Genomic DNA, 21,054 nt, shown 5'->3' on the forward strand with positions numbered 1-21,054 from the left:
CTCAGACTTGACTCAGGTGGTCCTGATCACAGCGCTGCAGGAGCTGTAACCGGGTTGTCTGGGGGCTTTCTGGAACAGTGTCAGCGCCAGGCTCATCTTTAACCCGTGACCCGCTCTGTTGTCTGCTCAGTTACACTTCGCAGTTTAGTCATTTAGCTCGGTGGTCTCCTGCAGTTCGCCTTGAGGGGGCAAAGAGTCTGCAGGTTTCTGTTACAAACAAACACTGAAGCAGCAGAGTTTCACTACCTTGTAAAACACAGGCAGCCCCAAACAGTAAAAACAAAGCTTCGGCTGAGGCGTAGGTGTTTTGTCTGAAGGGTGTTAATGACGTGATGAGGAGTTGAAATATTCTACAATTACACAGATGTTACGTGTGGTGTGTTTTAAAGACTCATTCTGAGTCTCAAGACTCATCAAGATAACCTGAGGGGTAACAACGTTTTCTTTATCTTTCAGATTTTTTTTTGCTTTTTTGCGTGAAACACTGAATACTTTAACGTCTCCAGGCCACTAAATCCGTCAATTAATGCAATCTTTGCTTTTTCTTGACCAAGACAGTTTGAGAATCATCGACATGACGAGGTAAAATGTGCAGAAAATATAATTGCAAAAACAAAAATATCTGATAATTTAGGTTACTTTTGGTTGTTAAGTTTCGATTCTCAGGGTCATGTCAGGGGGAATTTTGGATTCTTGGCCTCAGCATTTCTAAACTCTTGGTTACAGTAAAGATCAATACTGTCACAGGACCCCAAATCTACTACTAGCTAATTAATATATAATTTTCACACCTGCTGTTGACATTTTTCTGTCAATTTTTATTTTTGGCAACTCTAGAAACCTGAATTTTTACATCAGGACAAATAATTATGGGTCATAATGCACCTGCAATTCAACCCCAACCCTTTCTTTCTTAGCGCCTTGCTCATGTGGTTTTACAGTAACGTTAACAGTACGTGTGCAGAGCAGAGTGAGCGCTGCAGTGTGAAGCGGGTGCAGCAGACTAAGATATATCAGAGCAGACAGCTGTCATGGTCGGTCTGGCATCACACGACTGGCTGTGTTCATGCTGCCTCTCCTCTGCTTACACAGGAACATGAGGACGCTCAAATGTTACCTGTCCACATAAAACACACTCTGATTAATGATTTATTTCACATTGGCCTAATTTTTAATTAATGATCCTTGTTTTGATATTTAATGAGACTGTTTTCAATGCAGGGAGATGTTAATACGGCTGGATTCAAGCAGTTCATCATATCCATGACCACAGTCGGAGAGGACGTCCCGCTGCATGTCAGGCCACGTTGTTGAGGTAATCAGAGGTTCCCTAATCAATTTTAAGTTGTTGTAGTTGCTCACAAAGACAAAAAGTCAACGCTTATTTAGGTGAAACTGGATCATATTTTATTGAGACAATGATTTCTGGACTTCCCTCTGATGTCCTGATGGATTTGCGCGTTGCTAACAGCGGCTAACAGGCTGCAAGTGGACGATGTATCGAGACACTTACTCCAAGAGGTCAGTTTGACGACAGTGAATCCAGGACTGAGGTGTTCAGCTGCTGTTTGACATTTACCGGTTGCTTGTTTAGTAATGCAGCTAACGTTAGCCCTCCTATTAGCTCTCTAACCTTAGCCTGCAAGAGTCTGGCTCATGTAAACGTAAAAAAAAACAAACATGAAACATCAAATGGCTCAAGACACGTCCTCTGTAAAGCCAGAGGTATGTCTTCTTTTTTCCACATCTGTAACATCAACCGCCTCTCTTTTTTAATGTTTTCAACTTTTTAATCTTCAATCTTTGTCGTCTAAAAGATATCAACAGTCCACTGCTGACCTTTGACCCACAATGCTCTTATGCTTGTGAGAAATGGTGTTAAATCCTGATAAAAACAGAAAAACAAACATACGATACTGGAAATAAATGAGCAACCGAATAAACAACAATTCTTTTCATTTTTGCGTGAACTGTTCCTTTAAGGACAAACCCAGGCTCTTGTGTTTAATGTTGCTCTGTAGACATATTACTTTAAATATCTCCTTTCTCTTAAATGCCTCAAATTACCTTTATTTCTGTATAAATCCGTAATCCTGGGGTTCCTCAGGGAACCGTTCCGGGTCCCCCTGTGGTTTTAATCTGAAAACCTTGAAGGTTTCCTTTAGGGTCTCTCCCATTTCACAGTGTGCAGGCACGGTAATGTATTTTAAAACATCTTAAGCACATTACAAGCGTGTTACGCACCATTCTGTTCGTGTAATCACATTTGGAAACGACATGCGTCATTATCAAGGGAGGAAATTAACATTTTCATCCACCGGCCACAATGAATGCTGCCTTCCAAATTTTGCCAGAGCGTTTCAGTGTCTCATCAGCCAAGTGTGATTTTGGAAAAAGGAAGAAGAGTCTCAGCAGGATGGGAGGTTACCGCTGTTCAGCTGCAGGCTGCTGGTGGTTTTCTTCAGCACAGATTAGAGTCGCCGCTTTTCATTTTATATCGATTACTGTCAACTGATCAGAAAGAGGATGAGAGAGAAGCTGCGATATTATGACTGAGGATTACAGACAAATCAATGACGGCAACTGAATGTACTCGTGCTCCGTACGTTCACCCTCTCGATGTGGATCAGAGAGCGCAGGCTCATCATGAACATCTATTATTAATCATTAAAAATCAATGAGAGCGACTGGCTGCAGCACTCGTGTAGGTCTATGATGTGGCTGATGATGGATTATGATGATAATTACCACGAGATGAGAAAGCAGTGGATCCGGCACTACAGAGTGAAGTGACACTAACCGGACCAATTACAGCAAAAACCTCGTTTCCCAGATGCATCGACATCTGAGGCCTCCAACAGCTGCTGCTGTCAGACAGAGGACGAGCTGCATCTGTGAGAGAACGATCATCAACCAGGAAGTTGTTTTTTACCTACGACTGCTGATTTATACATTTTATACACAACATGTTGTCTTTTAATTTCCCCCAAACACGTTTCTTTAAGCCTTTTATTTTGAAACACTAAAGATCCGTAGAGTCATTTATGTTTACCACTTCTTTCATCTAAGTTTTGGCTCTTTGGCGGTGGGTTCAATGACTCGACACCTCTTAAAACATTAAACAAGTATTTAAATTAACAACGACAACAATAACAAAAGCATTAAATGTAATAACAATAAGAAGAAGAACAATAATATAATCAACAGTAATAACAATAAAAACAACAATAGCAATAACAACATTAATAAAACAGCAAAAACGACAATAACAATAGTAACAACAATGATAATAATAACAATAATAACTAACAATAAAAACAATAATGATAGTAACAACAATGACAAAAACGACAATAACACTGATAATAACAATAATATTAATATGAAAATAAATTAGAAGTTTTTCTGTTTTATTCTGTTGTTAACTGAATATTTAGCGTTTTGAGAAAAACAATATATTTGAAGACGTCTCCCTGAGCTCTGTGTTGTTAGTGATGGTGAGTTTTAATCAAGAAAAGTAACATTAATTACTTGAACTTAATGAATTAATGCAAACAGCATTTAAGAAAACTATTTCAGCTCACTTACTCTTTCGTTTTGGAGATTTCAGTCACATCTTCCTCATCAGGACTGAACTTCCTCAGTCAGACTCTGCATATTGAGAGTAAGCAGACATTGAAAGAAGAAAAGTAATTGGTTTTTAATGCGTCATGTTTAATTATTAGAAACTGCAATTTCAAGGGTCATAAACTATAAAAAATGTGAGAAACCTTCATGAGGAAGAAAACTGACGCTGCGTTTTTTCAGCATAATTTATCAAATCCTGCGAGAAAGTTTCCCTTCAGCTGATCATCGACGCATCTCGGGAAGTTTTTACCATCAGTTAGTAGAAAAAGTGACTCCTGCTTCTGATCCTCCTCGGTGCTTTTTAGGCATCACAGCCGACCTCGATACTGAAACAAAAGCAGCTTTCCGAGAGGACTTTCTGTGTTTTCTGTGGGAAAAATCATTCATTTTGTAGCAGCTGGTTTGATGGAGGAGCCTCACAGAGCTTCAGTGAACTCCTGAATGAAGGTTTGACAAAAGTCTGTTTTCTCTGCACTGTTATCAGATAGATAGATAGATAGATAGATAGATAGATAGATAGATAGATGAGCAGATGATGATGTCTGAATTTTCATGTTTGGCTGAACTTTTCCTTTAATTTTCACTGATTTCGATCCTTCCGGCTGGATCAGAAAATGTCGTCAGATACAGAACAAAGACCTAGAGAGTAAAAAATTAACATTAATTTAGATATTTGTGTAAAATATGTACAATGTATAGTTTAAAACGTGCGTCTTTGCCGTAAATATTGTTTATTTTTCAGGTTTCAGGCGCCAGAACTTTGAAAAACTCCCCCCATGAATAAAACTCAGCGTCAAACCTACGCCACAAAAAAAAACCTACGGGTACTTTTTTTTTTTTTTCTCCTTCTCAGCAGCTGATAAACAGCTCAGCCCTGACGCGGCTCAGCTGTGATGCATATTATAAAGTGTAAGAGATGTGTGCTCTGTAGCTGTGACCTTTCCCCTTCTCCAGGCGAACACCTCCACACCGAGCCCACAACAGCAGCCGCCTCCCCAGCACGGCTGCCTGGACTTCAAAGGAGAAACACTGGCGTGATACCAAAGTCGTACTACAACGCTCGGCACAAAGTTTACCTCCAGTGCCTCGCTGCTTTTACTTCACATTTTCCACGGCTGCCTCACAGAGTGCCACTTATTAATGGAAACTTCTTGGAAACTGATGCTCTTAGATGCATTTATCTACTTATCACTTATCACACAGTTGTTCCACGCTCACAGGAAGTCTCTGAGGATGACCTCTGACCTTTGGCCTCCTCTGTTACTTCTGGTTTTTAGGGCAAAGTGTTCACATCATCTTTATATACATATACACACCAGAACTTAAAGGGTAACTCTATAATCTTTACATCTTAAGGAGTACTACTGCATATGTGAAAAAAAGTTAAAGTCTTTTGTGGATCCAGAGGAAGCTGCATGCAATCTGATTACCTCCAATGATGTCACTCATTGGCTAAGTTACACATATATACACATATATAATATCTTGTACTACACTTTAGTTACAATTCATGTTCTTATTATAATAAGTAGAAGTACTACAGTAGTAGTCATAGTATAAGTATGAACCTCTCAGCTCTATCATATACTTAGCAGCCTGGTAAAGAAGCAGCAGAAGCAGTAGTCCTGCCGCAGCAGCAGTACTTGGCAGTATTTTAAACAGAGTTGTAGTACTGGTGCAGTAGTAGTAGTAGTAGTACAACAGTATTAGCTGCAGTAACTCTGAGCACTTCTTTCCTGCTGCTGCTGCTCCAGCAGGACAACAGGGAGACTTTTTGTCCCGGCCGGGATCAATCGCTCCATAGATGACGCCCACCCAGCCAGGCCTCTCCGTGGGCGGCCGGCAGACCAGCAGCCCAGCAGGCCGGCCCGGTCCAGCCCCGCCCCGCCCGTGGCCCTCCTCCAGCCCCTGCGGCCTGCCGGGGCCAGCACAGCTGGAGAGCTGCGCTTTGCATCTGAAAGCTTGCAAACGACACTTTTAAATTCAGTGTAGGAGAGAGGAGAGGTTTTTTTATTGTGATCCTGCTGGAGGAGGGATCAGTCACAACCAATGAGAGGAAGAGAGGCGGTTTGATTGGACGACCTCAGGAAAGAAAACAAGTTTCTGCTTTTAAACATTTAAATTTGGAAGAATTAAACACTACGAATGTTTGTATTTGAGGCATCTGCTGACACTAAACCCTGAAAATGAACACGCGGCCTTTTCCTGCACATCATTACAACAGTGTTTGTCGTAAGCAGTCATCTCCGTGGAGGAAATTACACTGACAAAACACCAGAGAATGAAATTAAACTACGAGTGCCACAGTAACAAAAAGATTTACACCTTGAATTTAATCAAGAAGTCGACTTCACTTCTTTTCGCTCCCTCAAATGAAAAACGATCCGTCAGCGAAACAGCAAACGAGGTGAAATGAAAAACAATCTGCAGCAGCGCAAAAAGAGCAGATGTAAATGAAAACCGTCAGTTCATCGTGAAGGCCGCGCAGTGAAAGGACTCAGCTGGGGCTTTTATCTACAGTGTACTGAGCAGACGGGTAAACATCACATTGTTTTCAGACTAGTTTGTTATCAGGTTTGACTGTCCTTTCTCTTATTTACAAGGTGAAGGTGAATTACCTGGAGCTGTAGTTTCATCAGTAACAGAGGAGGCTCATGTACGTATGAAGACGTGTTCGGACGCCCAAAACACGAAGGACGACTCTTAGCTAAGTACGTTTCTGCCAAACCACAGATAAGTTAACACTGGAAGTTTCTTTATGTTGCAACTCAACGTTTGTTTAGATTGAATTTTCTATTTCTGTCTCGTCACAACACTTAAGTTCTGGTCAGATTTAGGCAGAAAAAACACTCAGGGTTAGAAAACATCACGGTTTGGTTTAAAATGACCTGTTTTGGGCGCAGAGATCGTCCAACATCCGGTGAAAAACCTCTGGATTTGGTCGCCAATAAAACGCCTGGAGATGCTCCGACTTCCCCTAAATGGGAATGGAAATGTCCCCGCAGACTCAAACTATGGTCGGCCGTTTGGCAGCCTTGTTGGCTTGTGATAACGTCACCACCGAACCCGCCACGTCCTGATATGAAAGTCAGCTACTACATGTGAGACGCCACCTGTACCTCAAAATTATAAGATGTACTTTTGTTAATCACCTGTGTGTAGCTGGTGTATTTGAGGCTTTTATGCACAATTTAACAACAAAACAAACTTTTTAAATGTGTAATTTAGTCGTTTGCTCGCAGCAAACACTGAGCGCATCTGCATTTACTTCATTTCATTTATCTGGCGCTGCTGTCCAGAGCAGAGGGCAGATTAAATCCACTGTTCGCCCACATTACAGGACATTCACATTTGCATTTTACTCACTTAGCTGGAGCTGTTTCACCTGAAGAGACCTCGAGCGAGCGTCTCCGCTTCACTTCCTAGATCGCTGACGTGAACAGGAAGCAGTGACCGGCAGAAATCTGAGGAAAGTTTCACCTCAGAGGAGAAACACAAAGTCTTCCTGCTGACGGTTGATGTTGTTGAGTGAAACCTGCAGATCTGAGACAAAGAGAAGAGCCAGGGTTTGATTTCAACTTGTGTTATCTGTATTAAAAAGTATTTGATGCTTCTAGACGGCAGTTTTGGTAAAACATCCACTTTTATTTAATTGTTTTAAATTCTGTTGAAAATTTTGATCTGTAGTCAAAGTCCCTCAAAGACTCGACACTTAACACAAACTTTAAAACACGATCATGTTGATTGAACTCATGCTTTGCACCAAAAATTATCTTCACAAACATATTTTTAAAGAAATGTTGTACCTTTTACCAACGAGTCGAATCACTGAACAAATCATCAAAAACATCCACTGACAACCTATTAGATTTGTTTTCCCACACCATCTGGTGGTTAAATTTTGGAAACTCATAACACTTATTTGCAGTTTGGGGAATAAATATTAAAACAGTCGACTGTGACTTAAAGCACGAGACAGAATAGGACTCTTCTAATCTTTTCCTTAGCTTTATTAAAACGTTTTTGTAATTGTTACTCAACCTATAATCCGACATTCACGTCTACTTAACGCAGCAAACGCAACCCAATCCTAGAATAATTGTTGGCAAAGTACGTTCCTGCAAAACCTGAGCGTTTAGACACAAAGTACACTTTGCTAGGGTTAGGGAAATATCATGTTTTTGTCTCCAAACACACGACAGGAAATTGTCCCGAGGTCTCCTTAAAAATGTCCAGCGCTGTCATGTTTACAAATGTTGAAACACGATGTGATACATGTGAAACAAGATACGCAGCCTACGAATCGTACAGTTGGTCTGCAGAAACGTTAACTGCCAACATTTTATCCTGGCGACTAGGTTGACAATCATCCAGGTGTTCAGAGGGTTCGAAGTTCTTCATCAAGTCTCTTTTGACTTTTCGTGTAAACGACTGAGCTCAAAGACGGACCGTCTGAAAGTATACGCTGTTATTTTGTTTTAAAACCAACATTTGTGCACCGCAAGAATGTTGCAGCTCATGAACTGGAACAAACCACCGGTCGTAATCCAAGCAGCACTCACGTTTCCTCCAAACAAACCGTTTCAGCTCAGTGTCCTGAGACGATATCGGACGATTCAGCAGCTCATGATTTCATTCAAACTTCAGTTTGAGCCTCAATGCCGAGATACAGAAAATAAAACATTTTAGAGAAAACTCAGTGGAAACATTTGCACACTGAGGTGAAGTGTTTTCAGATAATTTTGTGTTTGATGCATAAAATCTAAAGGCAGATTTTCCAAGCTCAGAATAAACTTGAAGCACGCGTCCAATGCAAACATTCATTGTCAATACAGGAAGTAGTTTAGATAGCAAAGCGTGAGGCGAGGATGTGTAGGTTGGACTTTGATGCAGGAGATCAGAGTTCACCTCTTGTCTCAAACCTGCTGCTCACTTTAAACAAAAAAGTGTTTTATTTGCTGAAACTGTGATCTTTCCTGAACATAACTGTTCTGTACTTTTCATACGCAGATATGAGTTTTACAGAAACGCTCACATCGATCACGATCCGAGTTTCTGTAGAATCGTCCGATATCATGAACGTAACTTAACGAGCGCTGAGATTCAGTATTTTTTTGAAACACTTCTGACGATTAATTCATGCAAAGACACTCGACTGTCACATTTCTGATGCTCCAGTCAGTTTGTGTGGAGCTCCACTCAGACGGGAGCCTCCTCGGATGATATCTGATGTTTAATTAAAGGCAGATAAATCTTTATTTCCTCTGTGTGTTCGGCCCTGTTGTCTCGGCTCTGTCTTATCAGTGTGTACATTAGTTGTCAGCACGTCTCTGCATTAATGTCGCCGAGACAAATCCCTGTGCATTCATTGTGCCGTGCGATTAAAGCGATGCTGGTTGTGATGTGCTGCAGGGACGTGGGCAGGGCGATGTGGGTACTTGTGCGTGAGGAGCCCTAAGTTGCAGAGGTTTTTTTCTAATTGAGTCAGGGACTTATGCTGGCAAGGTAGGCGTGTGAGTGGGGGGGAGACTAATCCCAAGCTGCTGTTGTTTTTCGTGCCTGCTGGCTCAAGATCAAAAACTTAACAGCAATAATCATGCAAAATGTGTGGCTTCACTTCAAAGCCTGCCTCAACTTTGCTCACACCCTTGTAGCTCGCATTGTTTCATCATTTCTATCCGTTTCTCTTCTCTTCTCCTTCGTCTCCTGCGAGGGATTTTTTTCCCCGTTTAGTATTCATCTTTTTGTCACACTGAGGTTCGAAGGCGATCTGATACGCAGTCCTGACCTTTCTCCACAAATTAATACACTTAACAGATTGATCACACCAGCAGATAAGCTCGGCGTCGAGGTGTTTCACGTCACACCACATCGAAGGCCCGGCTGGTTTCTCTCTGACTTGCAGTGTGTGGTCGTGGCGGAGGGAGCGTCAGCCTCCGCCTGGAGATAGCAGACATGTCAGACGTCAGCAGCACTCTCAGGGTGAGGATGCCGTGGGCGGCGAGGGTCGCTGAGGCCTGTACGTGGCCAAAATGGGCAAATCCCCTCCACGTCAGCCCACGGCCTGTCAGCGAGGAGGCTCAGGGCTTCCCACTGAAGCCTTAAAGATGCAACACTTAGCAGTAAAAACTCCACCGCGTTAATGACACCTGGCCTATTTTTTTTTCTGAACCCACTGCTTTCATTACGCAGCAAATGATCCACATTTGTACTCTATGCGACCTTTTTATGATTTAAAGCAAATCAAAAGTGAAACCTTGACAGAATGCACGTCATTCATAATGAAAAGGTGCTTTTTGCACCAAATTTAATTCATTTTTCGGAAAATATTTTGAATCTTTCACAGCATCTTAATTTAGTTTATCATTGCAGATGTTTTGACCTTCAGATGTAACTACTTCAATCAATCAAAACAACTTTATTTACTGGATATCGCAGCTTTCAAACTAATCAAAATGCAACTGAAAGTTCTGCAACTGAAAAATGTATTTACAGACTAATGCAAAACAAATATGAACAGTTAAAATAATAAAAGATGAAGCATAACAGAATTAAATAAACATGGTTGAATTTGACCAAAAAGCTTATTTTCATCCGCACAGTTGATATGATCCACATTAGGATGCACATTTTGCACATTATCACCTATTGTCATGTTTAAATATTAACCGCAGTAACACGATACATTTAGTTTTTATCTCCTCCTCCATGCTGATGGAAAGTCTGGTGAAGTTTCCACTGAACATTTCTGGAGCTTCACAGTAAAACAGAGTTGCAGCGTTCTGCTAAACAACTGAAGCAGCTGGAGACGTGATTTAAAATGTAAAAACAACCAAAATATCATCAAAAGGCTCCATACAGCTCGTCTGCTGTGATCCAAGTCTCCAGAAGCCCCGAGATCACAAAACAAACTCAAATGAATCAGTGACTGAGGTTCAAGTTTCATGTCTCTTTGTTCTGTTTTTGTATTTTTACACCAAACACGTGAATTTCACTGAAAAAGAGTTTCGTTACGGAGACTATAAAGTACCTAACTAACTAACCAGTGTGGAGATCGGACCTTATTTTGGCGGTTTTGCAGCCATTTTGCAACCAGTTTATAAACATGTCTGTAGACGTTGCTGTCAGAAATTACAACAACAAAGCTGAAATAATTTGTCCCACTCTGCTTCTCGTAACTATATAAGACTCAGAACTATTGTTTGGACCTCGCTGAAATGTTAAAACGTTCAATTTTACCTGTCCGGTCCAAGTTTAGACAGAAATCTTCAGTGTTATGTCTCCAATGTTTGAACAAACTGATTGAATAACTGTCTGTGAGTCTTTTTGTATTTGCATATGATTCTCATGGAAATGTGTGATATTTAACACCCATGACTTCATTATTAGATTTTAATTTAAGCAAATCTGCACCTTTCATGATTTCAAAGTTCGTCGAAACATGTTAAATGTCATGTTTAATGTTTGAATCCATCTCAGTCTGACACATGTTGAACATGACTCACCTCCTCTGTAGTGGGCTCAGTGAAGCAGCGTGGCATTGTGGTTAAAAACTCTACTGTAGGTGAAAGGTTACAGTCAAAGTGTCAGACAACAGTCATACTTACATCATAATGTATCTCTGGATTATACCAGTTTACTCAGTGTTTTTTAATGAAATATCAGCTCAAGGCCGCGTAGCGTTAAATACGTGGTGTTGGTTTAACTGATGCTAACCTGCTACATGTAGCATTGTACCTTCTTGAGAGCTGAAACAACTTTTAAACTGTCGTCCGGTGCCAGCTAGGTTTATCTTTCAGGCGCTAGCTCGATCTATGCTAAGCTACTCAAGCTAACATAAAAGAAACCATACAGTCAGACAAACATAACTGCAGTAAACAGTTTTGAAGCCAAAATTGTTCGACTTCCCGGCTATAAAATTACTTAGATCTTCCGCGTTGTGGAGCCGATAGAGCGTACACACTAGAAACTTTCGCTGGCTAACTTCCAATTTGGCGCCCGGTTGTGACACCAGCTGGCGCTCTTCCTGGGGGCGTGGTCTTTCCAGACCTATTTTGGACCTCGGGGCTTCCATAGATTTGGAAGAACAGCAGAAATGTTTTGTGGACTTTGAAACATCACCTGACTTTCCATCAGCATGAGTTGGAGGAGTAATGACTCCATAAATCCCCTCAGAAATCCTAAAAAAGCAGAAAAGATGCTCCTTTAATGTGCAGAACTTGCCTTAAAAAATCACGTTTTTAAGTTTTCTTCAGTATCAAAGTAAACCAGTGATAGTTGTCTGTACATCCATGAGTACACTGCAAACAAAAGGCGCTAACAGCTAATCCGGCAAAGTTTTAATGGAGTTTTGGAGCATTTTTCTCTACATTTTAAAACAAGACTCCAGCTACTTCAGTTGTTTAGGCGAATGCTGTTTTGCTGTGAAACTCCAGCAACGTTTTGTGGAAACTTCACCTGACTTTCCATCAGCATGGTGATGAGGAGATAATGACTGAATTCACTTGTTGACCTATAATCTCTGCTTCCAATCCAGTAAAAGATCTGAGTGCTTCGTTCACCGCTGCTAACGTGAGGCGTCCTTCTCAGCAGTTGGACGTGACACATTTTCAGACTGGATCTTCACGGAGGGGGATTTTGTCTTAAGGTAGTAGTAGATGAGTGTGAAGGCTGCAGATTTTCACGCTGGCACATTTGCAGGCAGCAGGGCCCCTATAGCTGTTTCTGCCGTCCACACTCTGCAGTAAAGTTTCACACACATAAACACACTGCAGGAACACTGCAGTCTCTATCTGTATGTCACATAACCTCCGCCTACGCTCACTACGCCCACACACATCCTTGCCCAAAACGCCCACGCGAGTGTAATCTGTGTGCAAAGACACACACACACACACACACACACACATCGCCCCTATACACACTCCCCGCCCACGCAGGCACACACGTGTTCAGTCAGACATAAGCCGCTCATACCATCCCACACTTTCTCAACAGACACAAAGTAAGACTCTAACCAGGGAGCCTGTGCAAACACACACACGAGCCGTGGCCTTGAACGGCATCGTAAACTCAAAAAAAAAAAAAAAAAAAAAAAAAAACCTGCCAAGCTTTAATAGAAACAAAACCTGCTCGGCTGCTTCAAATACTTTCTGACCAGATTTTCTGATTTCACAACATTTCAAGTGAAGTCACATCCACGCCCGTCTAAAATGTGTCTGCCACCCAAAAACACAGGGTGGAGACGACAATAAGAGGCAGCACACTCCTGTTTTTTTTTTTTCCCTTTTTCAAATTTTTTATCTCCTTCTTCTTGGCATCGCCGTCATCCTGTAACCCATATTCCCTCCAAATGAAAAGGGACACTCCATGACAAGCACTACCACCGCCTGGAGACTGAATCATGCCGCTCTGTTGTTCCTCCTCTCTTTCTTTTTCTTTTTTTTTTTTCTTTCCTCGCAAAAGAGGAACTTGGATGAAAAGAGCTGCTTTTTTAGAGCGCAAAGTGTTGAGGATGTGGGTTGGTGGGAAGGGGAGGAGAGGGGAGGGAGGAGACAGAGGGGAGGGAGAAGGGGAGCAGAGCAGCGTGGGCGCTCTGACAGGGCGAGGGGCTGACAGGCCCAGGCGTGGGCGTGTCATTGAAATGTGTTTCTACTCCGGGGGGGGAGAAGAAGAAGAAGAAGAAGAAGAAGAAGAAGAAGAAGGAGGAGGAGGAGAAGGGAGAAAAAAAAAAGTTGTAGGGAAAAAAGAAAAGCAGAAGAAGAAGAGAAAGAGAGAGAGAGAGAGAGGCAAGCCGCTGCAGAAATTAAATGAACAGGCGTCTCCTGAAAAGTGAAATATGAAGCGGCTCAGTGCCAAATGAGATACATCCACTGTTTGGAGGGTTTGGAGGGGAGCGCACACACAAACACACACACACACACACACACACACACACACACACACACACACACACACATAAAGTGACGCCTACTCGTTGCGAATGATTGACAGGACGACATGAAAGCAGATTGGTGCTGTCATGTGGAAACCTTGTAACTCTTGCTCTCGGCGGTTTTTTAATGTTTTTTTTTTTTTTTTTTTTTTGGACTGAATTGAAGGACGAGTTGAACAAATTTAAAAATAATCTGATGAACTGAAGCTGGAATGTATTCACCTACACGTCTACAGCAGACAAGGGTGTTATGGGTAAAGTGGTAGTGCCGATGCTGACTGGTTGATCCAACAACCCCGTTGGGAGGTTCTGGTTACTAAATCCATCTATCAAAGCACGGTATTTTTAAACTTGGGCCCGACAGTATACAGAGAGCCGAAGTCACGCCCCTTCATGTGGACCTTCATTGGACCTTATTTCATAGAAACTTTGTCTGGTAGTGAATGAAGACAGACAAATAATTTATTGATCCTGTTTGAACTGTGACATGAATCACACATATGATGTCACACAAGATCATTTTCCAAGTAGAGGAAGTCGCAGTTCGTCGTAAATAAAGTAAAATATCACCAACGCCAACATGGCCGCCAACTCAGCTCAGAAAATGTAGTTAAAAAAATTTAAATCCCAATAAATCTGCTCATATTAACAACTGCGGTTTTATGAAGGGAGAGTTTGTTCTGGTTCAGTTCTGTGAGCTGCTAATATACAAGAGCAGCTCTACAATATTTAAGTTACGAGACGACGTATTTTCACAGTCTGATATTTTGTTAGTTTGATGACAAACTGACACTGTTGAATTGGAAAATTATCTTTTAAATTGACAAACATCATATGTGTGATTCATGACACAACTCAAACAGGATCAAATAATTATCTTATCAGGAAAAAGTCGCTGGAACTCAAATTTTTCCCTATTTTTGAGGTCTTAATGTATGATTCTAGCCCCCGAGGCTAACGTTAGCTAGCATACTGCTGTTGACAAAAACTAAAAATATCACCTCTAGTTCCCACTGAAGAATAGAAACCCGTGTTGACCGCGTCTCTCCGCTCGTCCAGACTTCTTTAACCTTCTGCTTTTGTGTTTTTTGTCACTGCAGCAAGTTTAAGTCTGCTTCCCCATGAGATCTCGTGAGGTTGTGCATTGCTTCCCCCAGTACGACACCCTTACTGGTCTTGTGTGATGTGCATTTTTTTTGCATTCAAGATTTTCCCAATAGTACTCTCATATCTGTGCAATAAATATCAAGCTAGAGCTATAAACCGTTAGCTTAGCTTAGCATAAAAACTGGAAACATGTAGCAAAAACGCCCCACCAGCATCCCTAAAACTCACATATTAGCAGGCTATATATCTTTTGTTTTAAATGAACAAAAATCTACTTGTGAAAGCAGCAACTTGTGGTTTTCCGGGCAGTCGTGACCTGGACTTTTTCTTGGCTTTACCCCTCAAACAGAGCCGTACTGTATCCTGGTATTCCCTTGTATTTCTTCTCATGTAACTCTCAGTCACGAGGACAATAAGTTTGTTTTTGAAAATGTTAATGAGCTATTTCTCTTTCAGGGAGACAAAAGTACAACTTATTCTGTCTGACGATCTTGACTTTTGTCTTCTGTAAAAACAATCATGTAAATAAAGTCTGCATGCAGAAAAGAAGCCGTTGAGGCTTTGAGACGGAGGGCACTGGTGTAAAAATTTGGAAAACTGGGACTTGTGGGAACAGGCAGCCTGGGTGTCGACCTACCTCACAGTGTGGGTGGACATCCTATTTCCTGCCGGCGCTCTCGTTTTAATTTGCTCTTGTTTGGTGCTTGTTGTTAGATATTGAGTGTGTGTGTGTGTGTGTGTGTGTGTGTGTGTGTGTGTAGGTGAGGGAAAGAGAGGGAGGGAGGTCAAAACACAGAGATATGGAGCTGATATTCCTTCTCCTCTCTGTTTCTTTCAGAATTTAATTTGATCCCCGTCTGCTCGGAGGCTGATCTGTGGGAACGTAAGAAGGTCATATCTGCATAATAACACACACTCACACACACTCACACTCACACTCACACACACAGAGCAGCCAGACGTGGATTTAGAGGCTGAAGGTGGGCGGACAGGAATCCTACCTGCCTACCTGCTCCATGTGTGCGTTTGGAAAACACATCATAAATGTTTGCATGAAAGTTCATTTTTGACCTTGGAAAAACCCTCGTTATAATCTCAACTCGGGCTTTCTTGTTTAGCTGTTTCCAGGTGAACAACTTTTGGGGTGACGGTGAATTAATTTGCAGGAAAATGAAGCCAAGCTAAGTCAAATCTTACAGTTAAAGACAAATTAGGTTAAATATTTTATTCATGCATGCTGCGTACTGTTTTAAACATCTTGTTTTCTCTGAATTAGCTATTATGGCTCGTAAATATAAATGTAATGATTATATAAAATCAGAGATTAACTTGATTACTGATGTGACTCTGGATGTTTATTCCTCTTGAAGGTCTGGCTCTGCACCTGGCTCTCTCCTCCAGACCCCCAGCTTCATTAATTACATATTGTTGGTTTAAAGAAAGCATACGTTTAGTTTAGCATAGCAGAAAGACTAGAAACAGGACTACAAACTGCTAGCCTGGTTAGCCTCAGACTCCAGGATTTAAATTACTGGGTTTTAGAGGAGCCTTGGACAGAGCCAGGATAGCTGTTTCCCCCTGTTTCCAGTCTTTATGCTAAGCTAAGCTAACAGGCTGCTTTTTTTAAATGCACAATATGTCTATTCTGCCGTTAGTGGACTCAAAACTAAACAAAAGACATTTGCCTAATGTAGTGAGGGGAGCTCTGGAGGAGAGAGTCGGGTGCAGAGCCAGACCTGGAGGAATAAACACCCAGAGTCACATCGGATTTTGTGCTAAGCTAAGCTAAATGTCTGCTTTCTTTTAGCGTATGTCACCCCTGCTCCTCGGGTTTCTTTATTAAAATGAAACAAAAGGCATATCTCAAATGCGTTTCGGAGATCTCTGTTTATTCTGGAGGAATAAACACCCAGAGTCACATCGGTTGCCATAAAGATATTTATGCGTCTTGCAAACCTAACTGTACTTTTTGATATTTTTACGTCCCATACTATACGAACTCTAAAATATTCTGATACTTTGGTGTTGGCAGTGCTCTTCACTGAGTTAATATGTACCGACAAATATGAAATTTCAGCTCGCTTGGGAATTGTTTCGCTTATTTTACCTTCATATCAGCATGAAACTCCTGTAGGATTTTAAAATTCCATCCTAATCTGCAGTTTTGCTTTGATATTTGTTTTAGTTTCCTTCAGAAATTAATTAGAGGATCTGAAAAGCAAGCAGTCCCACCCCGTCAACCCCCACGCAAACACACACACACACACACTCTACAAATACTAGTTTTCTTATCATTTGGGCTTTTGAAGACACATGAAAGGAGCTGCAGCCTTGAGTGTAAATTGTACTACTTTTATTTTATTCTACTTTTCGGCTGCTGTGCTCGGAGTGTAATGGCGGTGGTGGAGGTGGGAGGGCAGGGTTTTGGGAGGTGCGGGGGGGGGGGAGGAGGTTTCCAAAGGCTTTTCGGTTTTCATCCCCAGGGTGTTACACTGGTGGCGGCCTAATTCCCCAAAATAGCTCATTGATAGGGAATCAGGCAGAGTCGAAGCGATCGTGTGGAGATTTGTTTCGAGCCCTGATGAGCACTGAGGGCGTCGCTCCGCGCTCCGTCAGGGGACCGACGTTTACAAGCTCTCAACTCGCTTTTCTGGGCTTCATCTCACATGCAAATGTTCACCAGGTAGTGAGCGTATAGTTTCCTGTAGTTATCTCTGCTGCATGGATGATGTGACCTCTGACCTTTCACCTACTTTACGTGTAAAGTTGACAATTCAGGAAGTGAAGCTTACTCTGCTGTTTAAGTATGAGCTGTACACATGAAATGAGTAATTACAGAAATAATACACAGTAATAATTGTAAAAATATACACATATTTGTACTAGTAATTTCACTAAGAGCAAGAAGCAATTATACTAGAATTAGTAGCAGTAGTATTTCTGGTAGTTATCAGTACCAGTATTACAGTAGTAGCAGTAATAGTATCATCTGTAGGAGTAGCAGTAGTAGTGTCAGTGCAAGTAGTAGCAGTACTATTTGGACAAATAGCAATAATAGTAGTATCAGTAGCAAGGATATGTCCAGTAAAAGTAGTGGTAGTCGGATGGTAGCTGTAGTATTTGAAGTAATAATATTATCACTAGTAGTAGCAGTAGTATTAGGGTGAGTGACTGTAGGAGTAATAGTAGTGTCAGTATCAGTAGTAGTAATATACTAGTAGTAGCAGTAGTATGTGGACAAGTAGCAGTAATAGTAGTATCAATAGTAGGCAAATAGGGTCAATACAAGTAGTAGCAGTAGTTCATTAGTAGCAATAGTAATGGTTGAAGTAGTTATGTTATTAAAACAGTAATTAGTAGTTGCATCAACAGCAGAATAGTATTAATAATAGTATTAGTACTAGTTGTAGCAGCAGTCACATTCATTGCAATGGCAACAGAAGTAGTAGTACGAGTAGTAGAAGTAATAGTGTTAGCAGTATTATCTGTCTTTACACTAGTATTGGTACTAGTTGTGGCAGTAGTTTGAGTAGCTGTATTACATTAGATTAGATTGTAGTCAGTTGTACGGATATTAGTAGCAAACATAGTATTACTAGTAGTGTAATAGTCTTGGTACTTGTACAAGACCTTGTGGTAGTTGTGTCAGTACTTGTAGTAGCTGCAGCAGTAGTACAACTTATGGTAAGTTGAACTAGTAGTAGTAGTACAATCAGTAATATAGTAGTTAAGGTAGTAGTAGTAACAGCATTTGTAGTTATAGTAGTAGCAAAAGTTGTAGTATAACCAGTAGTGGCAGTACTAGTATTTATACATCTAAGTATTCATGTTTTGTTGTACTTGTACTGAAACTAATAGTTTTCATATTATTAGTTCTACTAGTAGTAGTAACACTACAAACAGTAACAGTAGTAGTTGTATTAATGTTAGAAGTACTATGGGTAATAACTAGTAGAATTAGTAGCAGGGTCAGTACAGACACTAGTAGTAGCAGTACTAGAACCATTTGTGACAATAGTAGTAGCAACGTTCACAGTAACATTAGTAGTTGTACTAACTCTGGTATTATTATGGGTAATATTAGTAGAATTACTAGTGTAGGGTTAGGGTTGGGGGGTCACTACAACTACTGCAAGTGTTACGTATACTCTGATACATATAGTATTGTAGTATTGTGCAGTAGGGTACATACAGTAAGTAGTAAGTACTCTGGATATAAACACGAGACTGTAGTTATTTACAAAAAGAGACCAGCCGTCTGTCTGTCTGTCACTTTGGGGAAACACTTAAAGCAGCAGAAACAAACCATTCAAAAACACACACACTCACACACACACTCACACACACACACACACACACACACACACACACACACACACACACACACACACACTGCACAGAGGGCTTCCTGCTACCCACTTCCCTGCGTTGGAAACCATTTGCATGTCCTGCCACATCGCTGCTGATTGTAAAATTGTGAAATCTGAATTGACTATTTGCATGCCGGCCTGTTTCATTGACGCACTTGTGTGATGCTCAACTTCGCACACGTGAGCAAACCCACCTGCATAGATATCACTCACCGATCGCTATGACACACTGGTCTGTTAATTTCAAACATCAATATGACACAGATAACATTTGACACACTAAATCAAAAAATTTGAATTTGCAGGAAATTCTGGTTACTTTTAGCAATCGTTGGAAATATTTTGTACAACTTTTCTAAATTTGTCTTTTCTAAAAAATATACTTCCTGTCACAGTCGACCAAAACACGGAACCTTAAGAAGTGTCTGAATCACAGCTGCGGTATTAACATTTTCTGCTCAAACAGGAACAAAAAAGTAGTTTACATGTTGTTTTGTTTTCGCCCACAAAGCAGCAATAAGTACCAGCTGATGTAGTTCATCGGTGTGACCTCAGCAGTGCTTAACATCCACAGTAATGTATATGAAAAGCTTTGAACCACATCTTCAGGTCTTTTTCATCAATACGTTTACTGAAGGAGACAATGAGATGCAGCTGAAAGGCCAGAAAGGCTCATAAGTGTTGTAAGACCTTTGAACTTACTGTGTTTTGCATACTGTTAGCAACACTCAGTAATGAACTTCCATGCTCCAATACCTTCATCCAGACAAAATATGCACATGTTTAAATATTACATGGTATATAAACAAAGATGCACATTTTTCAAGTACAAACATACACGTATATATTATACACATAATATACGCATAGTTGTATATGACAAGTATCTACACATATATCCAAAAATATACACCCACAACACAAGAGCATGTGACATTGTACAAAATGCATACATATGTACACAAACTTACAGATAGAAGATAAAATATGCATGAAGAAAATATTCATGTGTAGTTTGCTGTACAGTACATACAGTAGAATATACACCTATAGAGACAACATATACATATAAAGACAATTTAAATATATCAGATATACTGTTAATGATATTATACATGCATACAGTATGTTAAACATATAAGAAGACACCCATGCACATGTTATATATACAAGACGTACATGAGGACACATTGTACATAAATATAAACGTACAATGCTAGTATAGAGAAAGCATATAAAAAAAACATATGTATGAATGCACACATGTAGATGTAGAAAATATATTCATATAACACAATTTTACATAACATACATGTTATACATACATTTTACATAAAGAAAATGTATAAAGACACATCATACCTTAATACTGAGTATACTTACAATACTGAATAACAATAAAGAAAGCATGTACATATATATTTATATGTGTATATATACTATGTACAGTAAATATACAGTACATACTGTATATATAGATATAGATATATGCATACACACATATATACTGTGTATATGTACTGTGTGTATATATACGTTATACTTGAGGTACACAGGGTTATGTTATACATAAAGAAAATCCATACTTTTAAAGAAAAGTCATACATATGTACACAAACTTATAGACAGAATACAGAAAATATACATATGTAGTTTACTGTGCAGTACATACAGTATAATATTTTACATGCATACAATAGGTTACATATAAGAGGACGCCCATACACATATGTCACTTCTAGAAAACGTACATAGTACATATACTTACAATATATAAGGGTATAGGGAAAGTATACAAAGAAACATGTAAGAACGCACTATTCTACTTATATATAAATATATACTTTTAAGGAAAATGACACGTATGAACACAAATGTATATATATATGCATTAAGAAAATATGTACACGTGTACTGTTAGTGTATACTGTATATGCAATATATACATACAAAGACAATGAATAGACAGTGAATGCACTTTTACTGCAGCAGCACATTTCTTTGTTCCTTCAAAAA

The 21,054-nt window shown here is 40.2% G+C and overlaps 1 protein-coding gene across 2 annotated transcripts in view; it reads left to right on the plus strand.

Annotated features, from left to right (window-relative positions):
• Nucleotides 1-21,054, plus strand: part of LOC311253407 (major facilitator superfamily domain-containing protein 6-A-like) — a 40,687-nt gene that overhangs the window by 17,375 nt on the left and 2,258 nt on the right. The window contains exons 7-8 of one of the 2 annotated variants that reach the window (XR_014621677.1): nt 1,222-1,315; nt 15,507-15,559. Coding sequence is in view for 1 of the 2 variants with exons in the window: in XM_084347342.1 (XP_084203468.1) it covers nt 1,222-1,314 (93 nt within the window). In the remaining variant the exon portion in view is untranslated. Of the gene's footprint in view, nt 1-1,221; nt 1,706-15,506; nt 15,560-21,054 lie in introns of those variants that run through there. The other variant, XM_084347342.1, reaches the window with a different exon arrangement.

The sequence above is a fragment of the Pagrus pagrus genome (assembly GCF_965226575.1).
Source record: "Pagrus pagrus genome assembly, chromosome: 24".
NCBI lineage: Eukaryota > Metazoa > Chordata > Actinopteri > Spariformes > Sparidae > Pagrus > Pagrus pagrus.